This window comes from Gouania willdenowi, chromosome 5 (genome assembly GCF_900634775.1).
Source record: "Gouania willdenowi chromosome 5, fGouWil2.1, whole genome shotgun sequence".
Taxonomy (NCBI): domain Eukaryota; kingdom Metazoa; phylum Chordata; class Actinopteri; order Blenniiformes; family Gobiesocidae; genus Gouania; species Gouania willdenowi.
In genome coordinates, this window is record NC_041048.1 from 5,006,806 (window position 1) to 5,028,299 (window position 21,494).

The 21,494-nt window shown below is 36.9% G+C and overlaps 2 protein-coding genes across 2 annotated transcripts; both read right to left on the reverse strand.

Moving 5' to 3' along the window:
- Nucleotides 1-1,088: 1,088 nt before the first annotated feature.
- c5h6orf89 (chromosome 5 C6orf89 homolog) lies at nt 1,089-10,724 on the reverse strand. The gene is made up of 8 exons (XM_028448095.1): nt 10,581-10,724; nt 9,025-9,288; nt 7,351-7,516; nt 6,071-6,219; nt 5,222-5,373; nt 4,231-4,366; nt 4,007-4,130; nt 1,089-2,296 (listed from the first exon to the last, which is right to left on the reverse strand). The coding sequence occupies exons 2-8, from the start codon at nt 9,211-9,213 to the stop codon at nt 2,214-2,216; spliced, it is 999 nt and encodes a 332-aa protein (XP_028303896.1). The 5' UTR covers nt 9,214-9,288; nt 10,581-10,724; the 3' UTR covers nt 1,089-2,213.
- Nucleotides 10,725-11,580: 856 nt separating this feature from the next.
- Nucleotides 11,581-21,304, reverse strand: nfs1 (NFS1 cysteine desulfurase). The gene is made up of 13 exons (XM_028447829.1): nt 20,982-21,304; nt 19,911-19,987; nt 19,694-19,810; nt 19,452-19,535; nt 17,638-17,790; nt 17,438-17,531; nt 17,211-17,345; nt 16,015-16,172; nt 15,835-15,940; nt 14,764-14,845; nt 14,578-14,661; nt 13,592-13,681; nt 11,581-12,605 (listed from the first exon to the last, which is right to left on the reverse strand). The coding sequence occupies exons 1-13, from the start codon at nt 21,085-21,087 to the stop codon at nt 12,542-12,544; spliced, it is 1,350 nt and encodes a 449-aa protein (XP_028303630.1). The 5' UTR covers nt 21,088-21,304; the 3' UTR covers nt 11,581-12,541.
- Between the last annotated feature and the right edge of the window lie 190 nt (nt 21,305-21,494).

A 21,494-nucleotide genomic window follows, 5' to 3' on the forward strand; every position in this document is an offset into this window, starting at 1 on the left:
CTTTTCAATCAAAAAAAGTTTACTTTAATCAAAAATTATTTCAAAGAAAGAGTTCAAATTCAAAAAGAAATATTTGTTACCCAAATAATTGCATTTGAACCCTTTTTTTGAAGTAAAACTATTTATTATATTATGGGTAGTACGTGTCTATTATTATTCAAACAAAAAATATAACATTTCAATGATTTTTAAAAAAAATCAAAACAATATTTTAAATCAAAGTGTTTGAATGCAAAACAAATTGAGCCCCAAAAATTGCATTTGAAGCTTATTTTATTTATTTGATTAAATCATTTTGACACTACGTTTTGAAGTGGGCGGAGCTTTCCTATGTGTCAGAAATGTTTGAGTGACAAGTTTCTCCACCAATGACTTTAGACAAATGATTCTCTCAACAACAAGCAAGTCACTTACCTCCATATAAAATATCCTCATAGTTTAAAAAAAAAAATAAAAATCATACAATCAACTTCAAAATAAGAGTCCCACACAGATCAGGTCACATGACAAGGTTTTAATTTTCCTCATAAAACTATTACATCTCTGTGCAACACTTTATTCTTTAGTCACATCTTTATTCTTTAGTCACGCCTTCATTATCGTCTCCACTTTAAACTGAACCGTTAACAAATTCAAACGAGGGATTTTACTTTGAAAGCTGAAACATAATCCGTGAAGTTGTCTTTTAAAAAAAAGCTCCCAACTAAACAATAACTCGTTTTCATCCAAAAATTGTCAAACGATTCGCTAAAGTTTAAGATTAAATGCAAAATAAATCCTCCTCTCTGTACTTAAAATATATATTACAACACATTAGGACCAATTAAACACTTCCACCTCTGTACAATTATTAAATAAATAAAGATAGTGGACGAGCAGCTTGTGTTAGCGGCGAAAATCAAAGATGGCCGCCTTCTGATACAAACAAAGGATTTATGATCAATTCACCACAAGATCCCAAAATTACAGCAGAGATGACTTTAATATTTTATAATGTTTCATTTATTCAGACAACTTTTTTTCCCAGGAAATTTGATCTCCTGACATGTTTCCACTGCCAACTGTCAGTCTTCCTCAGAGGTGATTGCTTGTCAGGAGATCAAATTCCTTAACCTTAACATTTTTTTTTTTTTTTTTAAAGACAAATGTAACTTGATGAAAGAGATGATTTTAGTCAAATCTGTTTTCAACACTTTTTCTTTGAAAATATTTCTTTTATTTTTTAATTTGAGATTATTTTTTTCTGTATTTGGGCTATATTAATGGGTTGTACATTTGAGTCTATTTTCAATCAAAAAAGTTTACTTTAATAAAAAATTTATATTTTCAAAAAAAAAAAAAAGAGTTCAAATGCAAAATCATGACATGTTTCCACTGACAACTGTCAGTCTTCCATCAAAGAAATCACCTATGAGGAAGACTGACAGTTGGCATGTTAGGAGACCAAATTCCCTGAGAAAAAGTTGTCTAAATAAATGAAACCTTGACATTTTATTTAAAAAGAAAAAAAGACAAAATTAACTTTATGGAAAGAGATGATTTTAGTGAAAATCAGTATTTTCTTGTTTTTAATAGAAGAAAACCCAGATAAGATTAATTCAAAATGAACTTCAAATGTGACTCAACCAGACCGTCATTGGTTCATCCAGTCATTGGTTCATCCAGTCATTGGTTCATTCAATCATTGGTTCATCTAATCATCTGACTCGTCAGCGGAATCTGTTTCATCTTTAAAGTGGCCAACTCAAGCTTTAAGGCGTTATTTCAGATCTACAAATGAAATCAAAGTCCTTCATGTAAAGGTTGAACAGCTTCATCTTCCTTTGAGTGAAGAATCTCTGAGACGATAATCAGCTGCTTTCAATTCCACCGTCACGTTTTTCACACTTTGGCACAAAACCAACCAGAAAAAAAAAAGTGCTCGAAAATCATTCTAGAGCGACTCCTGACGAATCTAGAACAAACGGAACGTTCACTACGTGCTGATTTCTGATTTAAATTCACCTTTAAAAGTTGTTGAGTCATGTTTGCGTTCAATCCCAGTGAGAGTCTGTGAGAGTTCATCATCAGACAGGAAGGAGCAAAGAGGAAAAAACAACCACGTCACAAGGCGTCAGTGGGCGGAGCCACGCTCTTGATGACTCAGCAGGAATTAAAGACGTTCAGGGGTTAATAATGCATCGTCACATCCCTCCTCTTCTCTTCACTACAGGTCAGTACGCAGATCCATCACAGATTATGTTCTGACCTCGACCAGGGAAAAGCTCCATCTGCCAGTACCGGGGGTCAGCATACACTGAGGGGGAGGAGTCAGAGGGTACAGCGGTTAACCAAATGTAAAAGGGAGAAACACACAACCAAAATATGTATTTTTAGATTGTTTCATTCAATCTACAGGCCAATCTTATCTATGTTAAGGTTTCATTTATTCAAACAACTGCTTTTCTTTAATCTCCTGACATGTTTCGACTGTCAACTGCCAGTCTTCTTCAAAGGCGTCTGCTGATCGCTTTGATGTGTCCTTGACTTTCGTGTAATAATTCCAGCTAGTTCTTTTCGTCTTCTTTCTTATTAAAATGGTAAGTTTTCATTCATTCCTTGACGTCCGCGTAATATTACGTGGAAGTCAAGGACACATCAAAGCCAGGAGATCAAAGTAATATTCCTGAAAACAGTTGTCTGAATAAATGAAACCATAACATATTCAAAATGAACATGGTGGAACAACCACATCTAGCAGCTTTTTTTTTTTTTATATCTATGAACATCTGCTGAACAATGTTTATTCTCTCTTTCCCACAACACGTGTCGTAGGTTTAATTTAATACATGTGATCATTTTCAAGTTTTTTGTTGTTGTTGCCATTTCCAATGTTCAGATGTTAAACTACTATGGATGATCCTTCTTTCAAATCTATCTATTTCATATCACATAACAATAATTTAGGAATTCAATCTCTCATGGTGTAAACTCAGTGGGCGTGCACTCTAGCTGTTCCCACTCAGCGTTCTTGAAGCCAAAATACGGCACTTAGGGGCGCTGCCATTTTCCAAGTTTGACGTCATTTGGAGCCAGAGCCAGCTCAGCTTGGTCCGGCGGGAGGAGTCCTGGTCTTACGCAAGCCCAGCTACGCCAAGAACATAAGAATCTTTCCCACAGGAAATTCTACCAACGTCTTGTTCAGATCATAGAGGTTAGTACAAAACCACCTTATATTTACACTCTAATATCTTGTTAAACAGCTGTCAATCATCGTAATATGACACAAAATCCTGTTTTTCAACCTCAAATAACTTATTTAAAACAAACTTGACAAAAACATCAGCACTTGGACACAATGTAGGGTAATAATAACTAATGATCACAGCAGAGTTTAAGTTTGAAAAAAAAATATGTGACGAGTATTTGAACTTTACAGTTTGACCCACATCCCATCTGTTATCATTGAGGAGGCGGGGTTTATGACCTATACTGCAACCAGTCAGCAAGGGAAGCTCTAACAATAAAAGCTTCACTCCACCGGGGAGCTTGTTCCGTCCATTCTTTTTGCAGTCTATGGTTTAAATCAGCATTAAAACTGACACAAAAATGTAAAAGTTTGTTACTGAAGCTCGAAAGTTTGTTTTGATCTCCACTCAAAGCACTTGTTTTACTGACTTTGTCTGAAATGTTTCAACCATTGCATTATGGGATACTGCAGTCTTTCTGATATTTCTTGCGTTTCTTCTCCAAACAAGGAGGACAGTGATTGGCTCGACTCAACTTTGAAATTGAATGTGTGGTGATCTACCAGGAACAGTCAGATTTTTTACTTTTAGTGAAAAATAAATCATGGCAAGAATTAAGTAAAACCTTCCAATTTGTGGCATTTCATTTATATAGGTAAGAACCATTATTGAACTGGTTATAACTGATTGTTAATGGTAAATAATAAGCTTGAGTACTGGTGATCACTGTCCAGGTACTGTTGTATCACTGTGTGTATCAGTGATTGGGTGTGAATTACCCATGTCTCCCTGTGAGAGCCACAGGTTGAAGGAGCTGCAGTGTTTCTGGCAGCGTGGCACCGGCAGGACTCGAACCGTCGGCAGCCCCTCACCCACAACCAACCACTCCAACACCCCGACGCCCTGAGACACACACACACACACATACACATACAGGACTCAGCACGGCCTCCTGTTTGACACACTAACAATCGGTCTGGGTGTGGCTCTACCTGAGACTCACCTTACTCTGAGAGTTATTGCTGTGGGTGACGAGGCAGCGTTGTAGGACGGTACCAGCACTGTCCAGTAGGGGGCAGAGCTCAGCTTTTGGAAAGAGCCACCGCAGCACTTTCTCCCTCGTGCCAGAGCTGAACCTCCTACAGACAGGAAAGGAGGAAGAAACGTGATTATTTTTCAGTTTTTGGGTTATTTACAAATTTCAACTTTGGATTTCTATTTATGCATCTAAATAAGAGAAAAGACCTTTAATTTTAATTAAAACAAAAAAACAGCCACAAAAGCATTCAAAAATAAAGATTTTATTCTCTTGATCCTAAAGTCTATTGAAAATAAACATTAGCAAAACAACAGAGAGAATGAAAAATAAAAAATAAATACAGAAAAAATTCTAGTTTTTTGATGATCTTATTTGTTTCATTAGTTTAATGTTTAATATTTAGCCACATGCATTTGGTTTAAATGTCTTTATTATTTAAAGCTAAATCTTGATCAAAGCTTTTAATCAAACTTGACTAAGGTGGAACTGATTGGACCGGAATAAAAACTAGGGCTAGGCAATATGGATCAAAACTCACATCTCAATATTTTTTTCTCAAAATGGAGATATACGATATAAATCTCAACATTTTTACCTCAAAGTCTACATTTACAGGTGTAAAAAGCCACACAGACACATTTCTTAACAAACAGCTGCACAATATGAGCCACTTTTGGCTTTTTTCTCCTTTAAGAGACAGCACATGTGAGTGAGTTCTATAGTGTGGCTTGTTCAGTGGTAGTGGTCTGGTTTAGGACACAATCAGTAATCTATCTAACTGAGCTTCTCATGTTTTTCTGAGAAGAAGCTAAAGCAGTGATTCCTAAAACAAATACTTAATACAAAATAAAAATAGATTGTTATCGGCAATATTTTCTATATCTCCAAAATAGAAATCTCAATATATTGCCCAACCCTAGTAAAAACACAGGTTTTTCCACAGACTAACGCGTACCAGAGCAGGGTGAAGTTGGCCGGTCCCTGAGGCAGCCCCGGGTTGTTGTCTTGCAGGTGGTCGTCGTCCTCCAGCAGGATGGACATGGAGCCAGAATGAGCCAGATAAAGCTCCTCCAGCTGCTGCCGCTGAACGCTGAGGGAGTCCCCGCCCTGCACGGAACAGTCATGAAGAAAGATAGAAAAAAAGGGGTAATTATCAAAGAAAGAACGATAAATAGAAGAGCAGAATGGTCAGAAATATGAATATGGAAAAGGAATGTGAGGAATTAAAGAAATAGAAAAATAATAAAGATGTATTGTCTTTGCACATCTTGCTTTATGAGAAAAAAAATGGAAATGTAACATTAAATCAAACAAAGGTCAAAAGAACAATACATTTAAAAAAAAGTAACAAAATATTTTGTAAAAAAAGAGACAAAAATAGAAATGATCACTGAGGCAGAGATGATGTGAATGTTGCTCAGTGTACAAAGCTGATCAGATAAGACCAGCAGTAAATGGTGGTCAATATGTGGGTCAATGACCTGACAACTTAATATTCTGTCCAATTTCCTTTTAGTTTCAATTAAAAAGTTTAAATGCATAAAAAATATCTAATATCTAGTAACTTATCGCTAAGTTTACCGCTGTAATTTATTCTGTTATTCAAAGTATGAAAATATTATGGTCATGACTGCTGTTTGGAACAGTTATATTATAGTCCTGTATAAGATTTCAAAGTTTTTCTATTTCCATCATAATATTCATGCAAACCTTGCCCAATGATGTCCATTTTATGAAATATCATGCAGTAAAATCCTAATACATCATTGACCAATCTATATTTCCATGCGTGTTGACCTCTGACCTTGAGTAGGACGAGCTGTGGCCCTCGCCGTAGCTTCACGGTGCCTCTGAGGCTCTCAGGAACTTCCAGCACTGAGGAGATTTCTGCGCATCCTGAACAGTTGACCAGAGTCTGCCTGAGAGAGCCGGCGCTCCACCACTCATGGAAACCTGCAGCAGGAACTTTGGTGACTATTAAAGAGTCTTTTCATCCAGTGTGCGTGGAAAAACTCAGGGTTCTCGCCAGCGCTGTTGAGCGTAGGGGCCCCCGACGTTGTACTTTTGCCCCCCTACAGCGCAATGGCGCCCCCTACGTTCAGTTTTCAGCAACATAGAGGGGATTTTATGTTTTCCTTTTTTAATCAGTACCATCGTAATAATTGTTGCACATTTGGAGACAAACATTACTTCCAGGCACCCACAGGATGTTTTAACTGTTTTTCATCTGAATAACTGAGAAACACATACATCAACTGCACCGTCTATTTTGTACAGGCGATTCGCTCAGATGCTCCCGTCTTTACCTGAGGACCCCTGCAGCCCTTTAGCTGCCCCCGATGCTGCCTGTGTGCACCATCCAATATAAAAAGTGTAGCTTTAACCAGACATAGCGCACATGAAGCTGTACGTCATGTTTATAACTAATGCACACGCACGGATGTGAACGCCGTCGAGTTGAAAAGTGTTCAGGCTTAAAGAGACATTGGCTTAATTTTGGTCGGACAGGTTTAGGGCCGTGTTCTCTCGAGTCGGGTCTTCTTTTTTCGGAATTAAAGCTGTGTGTGCGTGTGTTCCAATATTACTGTAGGTTCCACATAATACCCAATATTTCTTGTCTCTACTGTGTATGTGAGTATTTATTAGTGGAGGATCTCAAACTCCAGTCCTTAAGAGCCTGATTCCTGAGACTTTTAGATGTGTCCCTGCTCTAACACACCTGAATCAAACGAATAGCTCGTTATCATACTTCTGCAAAGCTTGATAACAACACATTGGTTTCAACCAGGTGAGTTGGAGCAGGGACACATCTAAAAGTCTTACGAATCAGGCCTTCGAGGACTGGAGTTTGCTACTCCTGCTTTAAAGTAAGGCTTGAACAAAGATTAAAAGCAACAACAAAAACAAACAAACTTTAGCTTTACTTCACTAAAGTTGGCCCTCAGAGTAAAACATTTCAAAATTTTCCACGCCCGTGGCACTCGCTTGCGCGCCACACGTTCCCCCATGCTGTGAAACATTCCTGGTGAGAACCCTGACACTTCTAAGCTACGATCCAACATTTCCCTGAGGTCTGGCTCTAACCTTGCAGGTTGTACTTCTTGGCGATAGGCAGCGAAAGCAGGCGGACGTGGCTGAGGGGAGACGACCAGTTGTAGCAGCCCAGGTTGACCAGGCCCAGCTGGGGGGAACTCTGAGGGTAAGTGAAGGCCAGCACCACCAGCAACAGGAGGCCCACAGCCACCATGAACTGACAACACACACACACACACACACACACACACACACACACACACACACACACACACACACACACTTCTGTTTGAAATAGCACACTAACGTACTTTACACTACAAACTCAATGAGTATATACTGTCTACTATATACTATTTAAAATATTTATGATTAGTATGATGATCGTTCCCACTATAGCATACTTCTGACTAAATCCTGAATCTCACTGAGGTTAAATATCTCTGTTGATTCTCCATCTTTGGAAGTTCTGAAAACATTCTTAGTGAGAAATTAACCAAGTACAATATCAACATGTGGACATTTGATCCATAAAACTCACGGAAACACATTTAATTCCCACATTTTGGAGATTTTCAGAGACCTTTTATTGTGCTACTGACAAAACTTCTAGTTCACTTCCAAACAAAATCCCTATTTCCAAAACTGTTAAAAACTAATGGAACACATTTGCATACTTAAAAAATGTCCCCATATAGTTTACATTTGGGTATTTCTCACATCTTTTCATACTATCTAATGTGAACACACTACATACTCATTTTGACGTCAGACTTAGTATGAGTCGTACAATAGTATGACATTAATAATAATAGTGATGTGCATTGCCATGAATTTGACGATACGATTCACGATACGTTATATCCCGCTGCTAAACAATGACACACATCGCAATGTTAAGTAGAAAATGGCATGTAATTATATTGTTTTATTATTATATTATATAACACGTTATGCTTTTCAAATTTCACATTATAGTTTTTAAAATTGTTAGTAAATTGAGACATTGGTAATGTTTAAGTTAGGAAATCTAGACAAAATTAAAGGGCCAGCATTAGATACGTTTATACTTCTTCCTACTTCTTTTCATTCATGTGTAAGAATTTGAAGATGCAAGATATTGTTTTGTTGTTATTTCTCGATGTTAATTTATAACTGTTTTTAAGTTGTCATTTACGTGATTGAAATAAATAAATCAAATCAAAATACAATTTCCTTTTTTTTAAACTTGTGAGAACAAGTAAATGGTAATTAGCTGTAATTAAAGTACAAATATCAAGTGGAATGTTTTAAAAAAAAAAACATAATTTGAAAGTTTGATAAAGTTTAACTGTTGCTTCTATAACAGAATCTTTTAAAAATTAAAAAGAGTAACCACATGCATCTATAAATGTGCCCAGTATGTTTTATGAAAATAAAGTGCAATCAACTTTCAGCTAAAATGCATTGAGGAGTGATGTAGTTTAACAAAGTTTACGTGCTATGCATATGTTAGTACAAATAAATGTTTTTTTTCTTTATAAAAACATGATTAAAAAAATCTCTTTGGACATTTTTGGGATCGACACGATCGCAATGTTTCACGCGGTAAAACATTGCGATATATCGCTGAATCCATTTTGTCTTACACCCTTACTGTTCATGGATTTAAATGTATTCTACAATTAGAAAACAAAACATTTCCGTTATCTGTGGCTTAGTCAAACTCCACTGTGAGTTCCTCACCTTGATGGTGGCTCTAAGGATGGGAAACTGTGGCGGTTCTCTCCGAGGCTCGTTGGTCTCCAGGACCTGTTTGATGAACTTCTCGATCTCGCTCTCCGACATGCCGTAGCGATAGCCCGACTGGCGGAGGATGTCGATGCTCTCCGACAGTTTGTCGTAGATACACGGCTCGCTCATGGTCGTCCCCATGAGAGCAGCAGAGGGAGGAACGTTGAGGAGGTGGAACCGGTCAATGTGCGGTGAACTCCAGAAACATGGCGTCCTCTGAGAAGGCAGTGCAGATATCAACCAATCACTGAGCAGAGTTCTAGCCCGAGTCCAGCCACGTTCACTTTACATTTCTCATCAGCCTAATATACTGTACATGGTTTTGGAAACTAGAAACCCACACGTGATCAAAACTCCATGCAAAGACTAAGACCAGCATTCCTTCAACTTTTAATCATCATGCTGTAAAGCGTCATTTTAATTACAGTAGGGATGTGACTTTGTTTGATGTGTCTTTTAATTTTTCATTTATTTATTAAGGTATGATTATCCCCCCTTCCCTCCCCCATTTTGTGTATGCTGTTTCCAATCATTTATTCAATTTGTGTATTTTTGTTGGTATTTTCTATATTTTTCTGTTATTTTGTGCATTTTCACTGTCATCTTATGTGTTTGAGTAATTTTGTTTATTTTAGTTGTATTCTGTGTGTTTTTCATCTTGTTTTGTCTTCATTTCTGTTGTCTTGTATGTTATTTCTCATTTTGTGTGTTTGTTGTTTGTATCTATGTTTTTTTTTTGTGTCATTTTGTGCATGCTGTTATGGATAATTTATTTATTTTCTGTATTTTGACTCAAGAATTCTTCCTTCCGCTGCCGTGCGGACTAGCAGTCTATTTATACGTTTCCGTATCAATAGCCAGGGCCAAAATAAAATGACTACAAAAACAAACAAAAGTACAGAGACAAGATTCCCAAAACAAACAATACACAAAATACAGAAAACTACAAAAAATTACATTAATATATGTTTCTTTGTTTTTATATAAAAAAGTAAATCCTTTGTTATTTCACGTGTTAATGCTATTCTAAATGCTGACATTAATGTATATATTGTGGCCCCTTAGATCAGACAATCACATTTTGTGGCTCCAGTTTTAATAAAAGTTGACCATCTCTGTAGTAATATGACAAATGCTAATACAATACAATAATAAATACTAAGTAATAATATTGTAACAAATTATTTTACTTATGAATGGTCGGTTTCCTCTTTAACAACAACAAGCAGGTTCTTCTACATGTTATCTTGGATAATACATAATTATGGATCAATTCAAAACTGCTTAAAGTTACCGTATTTATTACTTTATAATAACATGTTTATGACGTTATCGCATAAATTCCGCCCCCTGTGGTCACTAAATGTGACGGGTCACAGATTTCGGTGCAACACCTGAACCAGAACCGTTTGTGGTGTGAAAGTGAAGTTATGTGAGGCACAAACACGGTTTCCTTCTAAAAAAAAATCGACATTCGGGGAACTCCAGAAGGAGCTTGAAGTCCTCACCTCACAGGGTGGACCTGTAGCATACAGCACAGCCCCTCATTCCTCACGTCCTGATCCAAAACCAAGATATTTTAGCTTTAAACGACGACAAGCTGACGGACATATCTGTCCTAAGACGAGCCTTCTTCTTCTTCTGCTGCTGCTTCTGCGTCTTCTTCTTCTACTGTTTAACCACAGACGCCTACACTGGCGCCACCAATTGGTTAGATGTGGAACTGCAACCAAACTGTTAAACTTTACTGTATACATTTTCTAAAAATGTAATTTTGTGAAGTAAAGCAAGTGAAATGAAAGACGAAAAAATATACAAAAGGACAGCAAAATAAATACTCCAAAAATTAACCACATTGACCGTAAAAAATGTAGAAAAATTTACATTAAAATACACAAAATGACTCAAAAAACAAAAAAATTATACTGAAAGACCAAATACTACAAAAAAATAACCACAATGACCCCAAAAAACATTTTTAAAATAACTTTACAATACAATAAATATTTCTAAAAATACACACTCCAAAAAAAAATCATTACAAATTACATAAAGATATACACAAAACTATTCCAAAAATACACAAACCGCACAAAATAATAACACAATATAGAAAGACTTAATACACAAATTAAACATGCAAAACAATAATATACAATACAGCCACAAAATACTACAAACAATTAATGACAGGAAAATACACAAAACAAAGAAAACTTGTTCTGTTAATGCTCAGATTGGTCATCAATATTCTTTATTTTTTGTTCTGTTATGAATGTTGATAATGTGGGCCTTGGTTCACACAATCATATTTGTGTGTGACTCCATTCCTTAAACAGTTATTTACTGGATGCAAACGAGTAACAGCAGCTGAGTGAGGAAGCTGGTGTCCAATTACCATGGTGGCTCCGACATCAAGTTTATACACACGGCGACACATTCAGGAAACAAGGTCCAGATACCAAACTCTGCTGAGAGCCTTATATATAAATGTGTTAGCAATAGAAATGAGTGTGAATATATCTTTATTTATTTATAGCAGCTAACACACAGTTAGTGAGACGAGTTAGTCGAAGAAGAAAACTCAATAAAAAAAATCCAACTTACATTTCCATTCCTGAAAATGGCACATGAATGATGAAGCAGGTTTATTGAACTCAGTCCCCACAGTGTAAAGGCCACACAAAAAACAAACCAAAAAAAAGGTCAAAATATGAGAGAATAGTTTCCCTAACAGATCAGATATTTCAGAGTCATTTACGTGACATTAATTTAATATATCTATTAATCCTGGTGTACTCTGTTTGAGCATGTGCAGGGAAACCATGGACTAACCTCCAGTCCAAACCACAGTGGAAGACGCATTCACTGATCTGGACTAAAAGATACCATCCAGACAAGAATAACAAGCCTAGAGGTGAGAAATACAAAAAAATTCTCCTTTCTAGTTAATACAAAAAGAGAGAAGAAAAATATATATATAAATGATTGGAAATGAACTGATGTAACAATAATAATAGCTTCTCCTGCATGTCAGACAATTTCCAAATTATACTTGGAAATGAAAATGATGGTATATTATCCCCCAGAATTCAATGCATTGTCCACATTTCAGTTATTAATTTCAATTATTCTTAACTTTATTGTACACTGTTATAGAAAATACGGCTGGAATAGCTTCTGTGACAACTTTTCGTGTGTGGCCCAAAAACATCATTGATTGTGTCTTCTTGCAGTGAGTTAAAGTCAGACGTTATGAACAGTCAGTCAGCATACAGACACAGACAGAAGCAGCCGATGGATGCACATTAAAAATCACCACTGCTCAGTCAGAGAAAGTCCTCCACAGCCACTTCAAGTCACACAGGAAGCTTGTGCGTGTTTGTTTACAGGGAATCAGAACCAAAACTCAGTCCTGGAACGACTTTTAGAGCCACCGTCATAGACGTCCTTTGGAAGTGGGAGGAGTCTAGTGCTGCGTCCACTTAATGCTCTTCAGGTCGATGCCTTCCTGAACCATTTCCCACAACGGACTGAGGAAGAGAGAAAGAAACAAGGTGAGAGGAACGAAGAAGAAAAAGTAAGAGACATGCCGTGTTCTAAACATTTTACTAACGTACTACTCATACTAAGTCTGACGTCAAAATGAGTATGTAGTGTGTTCACATTAGATAGTATGAAAAGATTGAGTAGGCGAGTAATACAGGGATGTATACTATATGGGGACATTTTTTAAGTATGCACGGTGGGCACACGAGTCATACTCAACCATCTCATGATGCATTGTAAGCAAAACGTAAAATCATTATGTGACCGGCTTTAAGCTAAAAATAAAACATCCCCTTTTCAAAACAAAAGCATCTTTTGTTGTCTTCCATTAATTTTTTAACGCTTTTGTAAATAGGGCTCTTATTTTGAAGTCAACCGAAAGTTTTGTCAGCCTTCTTAATTATTCCCATTTTCTGCATTTTTTCCTCTTAAGACATTTTCAGCACTTATAAACCCTTTCCACCACTTTTCCAACGTAATGTTTCAGATGTTGACACATTATTGTCACCTTTAACCTCTTTTCACCATATTTCAGGCTTTTCCAATTTAACCACATTCATGATTTGTCATGCCCATTATTTGCCAGTTTAAATTAATTGTTCCTACTTTTTAAATTACATTTCCCCCATTTCTGCCACTGTTAAGCCAATATTGACACTTTAAACCCTTCGTACCACTTTTTGGCCACCCTAAGTTGCAACTTTTAACCAATTTCTGTTTTTTAAAATCCAATTTCACCACCATTTTTGGTCACTTTTAACAAACGCGTTACAGGAGCATGTTTTTCTTTTCTGTATGAAATAAATCCAATCAACGTTACTTAATCTTAGCACTGCACTTTTGACTGAATGCACATTTGAATGCATCCATGTGGGAGAATAAAAGAATAAAACCCTAGTAGAACAACTCTAAGGAGTAAATGTCTTTATTTTTCTTTCTGTTCTCAGCGTTGGACGACTACTGTGCTCACCTCATCTCTCTGAGTCTGCGGACCTGATGGATGCATTTCTCTGCTGTGTAATCCACCTCCTCCTCTGTGGTGAACCTGCCAATACCAAACCTGAAACACACACACACACACACACACACACTGAAAGCTGGGAATCCTGTGAAGGTGGAAGCTACCAGGGAAACATACCAGTGGAAATCACACACCGTGGTCACCGTCACACGTCAGTAACATGTTACTCTTTTTTTCCCTGCAATTATCTTTTTTTCTTCACTGATTTTAGATTAGCTTTATTTGACTTTTCCAAAAAAGATGTGAAATTAACAAATTTTTCATAATAATTATGAGTGAAATTATTAGACAAACTCATTAGGGTGAGGACCAACATGTATTATTAAAACAAAACCATTATAGAATCATTTTTGTCAATGTGTGTGTGTACTTGTTCTAATGCAGGGGTGTCGAACTTATTTTAGTTCTCAAGTGAGCTGCAGATTTTAGGTGGGGTACCATCATTATGCCCTAGTGTTCAATATCAGTCCCTGCAGGATATTCACTTCAAAAATTCTTGATTTAGAATAATTTTGTGGAATTGTTTGAGGGAAATTGCAAGATTTGTGGAAATATTTAGAGTTCTTTCTTTAAAAATGACTATTCATATTATATAAACAAAAGAAAAACTGCAAGCCCCTTAAAATAATGTGAATTGGTGAATATGAGATATCTACAACTGGATTATTTGGTAATTTACACAATAATTCCTGTTTTCTCTGTCACTTTTACTGTCTCCTGCGAGCAGAATTGGATACTCTAAAGGGCCGGATTTGGCCCCCGGGCCTTGAGTTTGACACATGTGACCTAATGCATTGCCCCTGTGTTGACAGGTAACCTGTCCACTAAGCCCCGCCCTCTCCCCATGAGTAAGCAGTGATGAGCTCTAGAGAATAAAACAGGACTAGGAGGATCATTAGAACCATTATTGGATTTGGAGCTGATGATGGATGTACCTGATGGATGAGTGAGCCAGATCTTCATCTGCACCGATGGCTCTGAGGACGTACGAGGGCTCCAGAGACGCTGATGTGCACGCACTTTAGCGGTGACACACACACACACACAGAGAGAGAGAGAAATGTGAATATGAAGAAGAAACATTTTGGGGTGATAAATGTTGATTAAAATGTGTGTCTGACCTCCCAGAGGACAAAGCCACGTCCTTCAGTGCCATCAGTAGACTCTCCCCCTCCACATATGCAAAGGACAGGTTGACACAGCCTGGAGAAAACACACACAGAACGCAAATAAACACACAAAAACATTAACGCTACATGATCAGAAGTACTTGATTCATTCCAGTGGGAAATTACTTTGTCACTTTGAAAAGAAGAAACACGAACAAAGAAATAGAAATACATACGTACATAATTAAGACTTAATTAAATAAAGATTAAATAAAAGTGCACAACTTGCAGTAGAAAAATATTTTCACAATAATAATACAAATATAATAGTAACAAGAAGAATAACAAGAAGCTGAGGTTAAAAGATGGGAGGAGGGACAGGTTTCCTCCTCATTGATTGACAGCTCTATGTGGAACTGTGCAGCACTGTGACTGGGCGTGTCTTAAATCCTCTAAAAGCAATGCCCATAATAAAGTTTTTTTTTTAAATTTCCCCCAAGTGGCAACAAAGGGGTGAACTTACACTTTAAAGTTAACATTACTGCAAATGTTTTGCAGGTGAATCAAGAGTACAGGTCACATAATTAATAATAATGGAACTTAAACACTGAACATATGCTCGACTTAACACAGAAAAAAAAAAAAAAACACCTAAAAGTGCTGGAGACAGATTTTTTTTTTTTTAAAAAAGACAAAGTATAGGCCTCAGATCAATAAATCCAAAATAATTTGCTCAAAAAAATGTCATATTTTTTCTCCACTGTAAAATCTGCGTATTGGCATTCTTGGAAAAGTTTTGTGCATTGCATTGTGGGATGTGGAGTCCCTTAGACGGATTCATAGAAGTGCTTTTACATAATTCTTACCGCAATTTATTTTTGTTTGCCCCAAAAAACTCTCCCAAAGTCACTTCCCAACACATTCCTGGACCAATATCATGATAACAATCTTATGAAAAAAATTGTCTTCAGCAGCTTTAACACAACATGAAATAAAGATGGTTTAAATCAAGTAACCATCACAAATGCAATGGTATTGGTTCTGTTTTCTGTCAAATCCTCAATAAGTGACTGTAGGTGTTACCAGGGTAACGCTGCTCTGGGTCTCCATTCATGATGACATCAGGAATCTCCGACATGATCCTCTGGACCAGACGATTGGCCAGCATGGAAACTCTCTGATGGTCGTACTACACACACACACACACACACTCAGCATTTACTGTCCTTTTTCGTACCAAGATGCACGACTGTGTATTTTCACCTCCATCTCCTTCTGGGCGATGCTGCAGGCGGCTCCGATGCCAACAGCCAGAGGCGTCGGGACGGTCCCAGAGCGCAGACCTCTTTCCTGCCCGCCGCCATTCTGCAGAGGCTCCAGACGGACCCGGGGCCTGCGGCGCACATACAGAGCTCCCACACCTGTGCACGGAATCAAGAGCATGAAACCAAAGAAGATAAGACAAAGTCTGAGACGCCGTCCTACTAAACTGGTACGTTACGGAAACTTCTTGACTTTTCTTTGTGATAACATTTACTTTACCTAATCCAGAAGATAATATTATATCCAAGTAATCTGTCTTCATGACTCAGTGTACAACTACTGTTGCCTCGTGTTACTATGGTTACAACACACCGCAATTACCTATTTTGAAATCTTTTTCCCCCCCAGAAATTTTTTTTTATTACACCTTCTTGGAAACTCAACAAAGTTGTTCACATTAGGTATAGTAATTATGTGCATATAAAAAACAGTAACAAAAAAACTACGAAAACAAAAGAAAACTGACAATAATAACAGTAGCAATGATATTAATAGTAGGAATAATAGCCACAATAGTGTTAAACAAATAAGCAAAGCAATAAATTAAAAAGAAAAAGGGTCCCACGAAACTACTATGTATATGTATACATATATATATATAACACACATACCCATAGATATACTGTATGTATACACGTATAAATAAAATGGACATCATTTATGAAATAAACTGAAAGTAAATAAATAAAATACACAGAACAAAATTAAACGCACAGCATATTAATATTTTAAATAAAATGAAAATAAAATGTATATAATTTAAAACAACTAAATAAAATAAATAATTAAAATAAAAGTTGAGATAAGTCAGATTGTAAACAGAGGTTCTTCAACAAACATACCAGTCATAATGTAACAATGTGTGCAAAGAATGCGTACGATTCACATCAATCAAAACACATTAACAAGAACAACCATAACAACAAAACAGGGTTTTTGTAATGAAAACAATTTAATGTGAACCTCAACTTTCCCACTGAAACACAATTCTAATGTCAGTGATGAATGAAAATAAATATTACTGTAACATGCTAACTGCTATTAGTGTTGTGCCATCCATTGACCTATTAATGAAAAACTATTCCAAGACTTTCCATTAAAAAAAAAAAACACAAAAACAAAGAAAAACATTTCACCTTTAGGGCCGTAGATTTTGTGGCCGCTGATAGACATTAAATCGATCTTGGAGTCGGAGACGTTGATGGGAATCTTCCCGACAGCCTGAGCTGCATCGGTGTGGAAGAAAACGCCTTTAGAGCGACAAATGTGGCCTGGAAATTAAAGAATAAAACTCAGTGAATGTGATCTCATATGAAATGAATCAGCATAAAAGTGGCAAATGATTGTTCAGTGCCATGGTTACCAATATCTTTGACAGGCTGCATCACCCCGATCTCATTGTTGACCATCATCACGGACACTACGGAGGTGTCAGGACGGATGGAGGCCTCCAGCAGCTAACGGAACAAAACAGGAAGTGTGCGTTTTTTTTTTTTTTTTTTTTTTAAACAAACTTTGAAAGCCGTGTGTGTGTGCGTGTGTGGATTCAACGAGGAATCTCACCTCCAAGTCCAACAGTCCGCTCTTATGGACGGGCAGGTAAGTGATCTGGAAACCTTCAGACTCAAGGATCCGACACGAGTCCAGGACGCACTTGTGTTCGGTCTGCGTGGTGATCACATGACGCTTCTTGGACTGGTAGAACCTGGCCACGCCCTGTGGAGACCAAACACGTGAGCAACAACTCTACAATGTCACTCTTTGTTTACACATCAATAATTATTATTAATAATAATAATAAAAAATATAATATTTATTCAGTTATCCTTTGGTACATTTTTCATTCTTGGGTTATTTATTTTTTAAATTATGTTTTTTGTATAATTATTTAAAGCTTTATTTAAATTTAAACTGTACACATATTGTTAGTTTAAAAGTAGTAGAATAACAGATTTTTTCCTAACATGATAAATAATTGTGATTATGATCGTGATTTCAATATTGATGAAAAATAATTGTGATGATTATTTTGCCCTAGTAGGGTATGTGTGAATTGTCATGAATCTGACGATACGATTCACGATTTGCATGTCACAATATATCCCAATACTAAACAATATTATATGCATCGCAATATATTGCAAAATCAGGAATTACAATACGTACAAAATGGTATGAAATACAATTTATTTCATTTTTAAAAAACTTTTTAAAACAAATAAAACTAAATCAGACACAAAAAAAAAAAATAATTCACAGAAGAATGAAGTAAAAACACTTCTTAAAGAAACTTTTCCACCATCTTTTCATTTTTCTACGTCTCACAATGCACTACAGACTCAATGAGTATATACTGTCTACTATATACTATAAGTGTGATTAGGATGGTGGGCGTTCCCACTGAAGTAAAGTTCCATGTTTCCCAAGATGCATTTGGAACCTACGGCGACAAAAACCTGAATCACACTGAGGCTAAATATCTCTGTTGATTCTCCATCTTTGAAAGTTCTGAAAACATTTTAAGTGAGAAAGTGACCAAGTAGAACATCAACATGTGCTCATTTGATCCATAAAACTCATGTAAACACATTTCATTCTGACATTTCAGAGACCCTCCCTCCATTGTGCTACTGACGAAACTTCTGGTTAACTTCAAAACAAGAGCCAGCAGGAGATGCTTTTATTTTGAAAAGTTAATAGTTGATTCCATGGGGTGGATGAGTATGACTAGTGTGCCCATTATGCATTCTTAAAAAATGTCCCCATTAAGTATACATCCAGGTATTTCTTGCATACTCAATAATTTCATGTAAACACACTACATATAGATTTAGTATGAGTAGTATGTTAGTATGACATTCATAACAGCCTAAGTCACAAACTGTGAGTAAATTATCTTCTATTAGGTCTAAGAGGCCTAAACTATGTCTTTATCTGATAATAACTTATCATTAGTGATAAACTGATTTATATCGAACGATTTTTGCCTTTATTGGCATCGACCGATGCGGGCTGCTGCCTTTGCTGGTACACATTATTTACAGAGAGCAGAATTATTTTTTTACTTGTACCTCACCTTTGTTAATTTTAATAACGGTTTCTTTTTTAAAAAAAAATTGAGACTTGTACCATTTGTTATCATCATTGTGTAATTTTTATGATGTAAATTGAGGGAGCAAAAGTAGTATCGGCTCAAGAAAATCGTTCAGGCTGATGGGAAAATAAATATAATATCGGCATCGTCCCTAAAAAATCGCTATCGGTCTGTCCCTACTTATTACTAGCAGGTTTCAATGTTGACATTTGTTCACTGATTTATTCATTAAATTCCCACAAAATGTCAACAACTCTGTGTACTTTTCCTAGTTGTGAATTACCTTGATGGCCATGTTGTTGGACTCTGTAGCTCCACTGGTGAAGATGATCTCTCTGGGATCTGCTCTGATCAAATCAGCCACCTGCTGCTCAGACACACAAACATCCATCACTGGCTCAGACACACACTCTTAATGATGTCACTGCTGTCATGTGACCTCACGGTGGTGTCACAGGAAGCTGTTGTTCACTACTACAATCATCCCAACAGAGTGATAACATTAAAAACCAGGTGTCTCTTTACCTTTCTGGCCACTTCCATGGCGGTCTCGCTCTCCCAGCCGTAGGCGTGTGTTCTGGAGTGGGGGTTACCGTAGTAATTCACCTGGTACGGCAACATGGCGTCCAAAACGCGGGGGTCCTGATGGCAAACAATACAATATCAACCAAAGTTGGGATTTAGGTTGGGGAATCTCTGACATTAGCGCCGTAACCATGACAACCCAGGAGGAAACGGTTACCATAGGTGTTGTTGCCTGGAAGTCCATGTAGAGGGGGCGGAGCTCATCCTTCTCCAGTTCACGCTTTTTGATTAGCTCTGTGGGACGAAACACGATCAGCTGAGTTTAAGATTCAATGATGTCTGATTGAATATTAACTTTTAGCCAACATTACTTCTCCTGAGATTTCATAAGATAAAACAATAACAAAAACTTTTCAATGATCCATAAAATGAAGTAGCACGTCTTTTAAAGTTTATAACTAGGAATGCCCACAGAACATGCAATGTTTGGCAAAGAAATAGTGACTGAGACGGGATTCATAGTAGGCAGGGAGCCAGGGCCACTCCTCCTTTTCATTACAATAATATCCTGTTATCTTATACCAGGGGTCACAAACCTTTCTGAAACTGTGAGCTACATCATAGATACTGTTTAGTCAGAAGGACCATCAGTTAGAAAATCACTTCTTACATACTAAAATTTCACAGTTTCACTTTAATTAGAGGGTAAGATAATAAGGAAGACTAGCGATAACTTTAAAAAGTAGGACATTTTGTGGTTTTTTTTTTTTTTTTACTTCAGTGACCTCAAAGTCAAAGCTTTTAAAAGCCTGGATAATCATCACTAGTTTGTTACTGATTGTCAGACCTGATTTTGTTGATTTGTATTGCTTTTAGTGTAGTAGGAGATAAACATAAATTTAATGCGTTTTTCTGTGTTTATTGTAAGATGTTTGGTGAAATTATTGACAAATTTTTCATGTTCCTTACAAATTTGGCACTTTTTCAATCCAGGAATAAAACACACTTAAAAGGACATTAATTGACAATAAAATTGCTAAGACACATGATCTTCTTTTGTTTACTTAGGCTACTTGATATAAAAAGGTAGAAATTGATAATAAACAGGAGTAATGCTCACTAAGTTGGTGATTAAAGTAATGGTTGTTTACTCTATTACTGGACAAAGTCAGTATGTGACACTTTCTCTTTCGGTAGGAGTTAAGTTTTCCCCAAACTGCGTCACAGTCTTAGTTAGCTCCATGCTAGCTGTTATATGAGACAAAACGACTATTTAAACTCCAGTTACCTTGCTGCGGTGATGCAGCGGCTGTCCGCTCAGAGACCAGCCGGACAGAGAGCCACAGGGCCGGTTTGAGCAGCCGAGAGGACACGTTACTACCCGTGGAAAGCATTTGGTCGGCGGGTGTTTAGGAGCCAGGGACCTGCAGACCTCCGTCAACCACAATGAGTTCAATGAACCCAAACCTGCTGAAACCGCAGCACTTTGGGGTAAAATCTAATAAAGTCCCGACTGAACAGTCTGAGGTTAAATGTGAAGGAAGCTCGGTTTGATAACAGAAATAGTTCCGCAGCGTGTGTGTGTCATCATCAACGTACGTAACAACTTTAAAAAGCATATCCTGTGTGAAATTTCAAAATAAAATACATTCAAACACGTAACCCGTATTCAATTTGAAAAGCTAGTTTTCATTTCGTGGTTGCTTAAAATGTTAAAAGCATACAATCAGAATTATATTAAGTAAAAGCTAAATATCTGCATGGTTTGTTACTTATCTAACACATTAAATTAATTAATTTA

Bases quoted from the DNA above. Each gene is read 5' to 3' on its own strand.
- c5h6orf89 (XM_028448095.1), bottom strand. From the start codon at position 9,213: ATGGGGACGACCATGAGCGAGCCGTGTATCTACGACAAACTGTCGGAG. The intron at 5,374-6,070 runs GTCAGAGGTCAA...TGTTCCGTGCAG, and splicing joins CACAGCTCGTCCTACTCAAG to GGCGGGGACTCCCTCAGCGT. The intron at 4,367-5,221 runs GTACGCGTTAGT...TCCTGTCTGTAG, and splicing joins GCCAACTTCACCCTGCTCTG to GAGGTTCAGCTCTGGCACGA.
- nfs1 (XM_028447829.1), bottom strand. From the start codon at position 21,087: ATGCTTTCCACGGGTAGTAACGTGTCCTCTCGGCTGCTCAAACCGGCC. The intron at 15,941-16,014 runs GTGAAAATACAC...GTGTGTGTGTAG, and splicing joins TCGCCCAGAAGGAGATGGAG to TACGACCATCAGAGAGTTTC. The intron at 14,846-15,834 runs GTAACACCTACA...TGTTTTCTCCAG, and splicing joins CCCAGAGCAGCGTTACCCTG to GCTGTGTCAACCTGTCCTTT.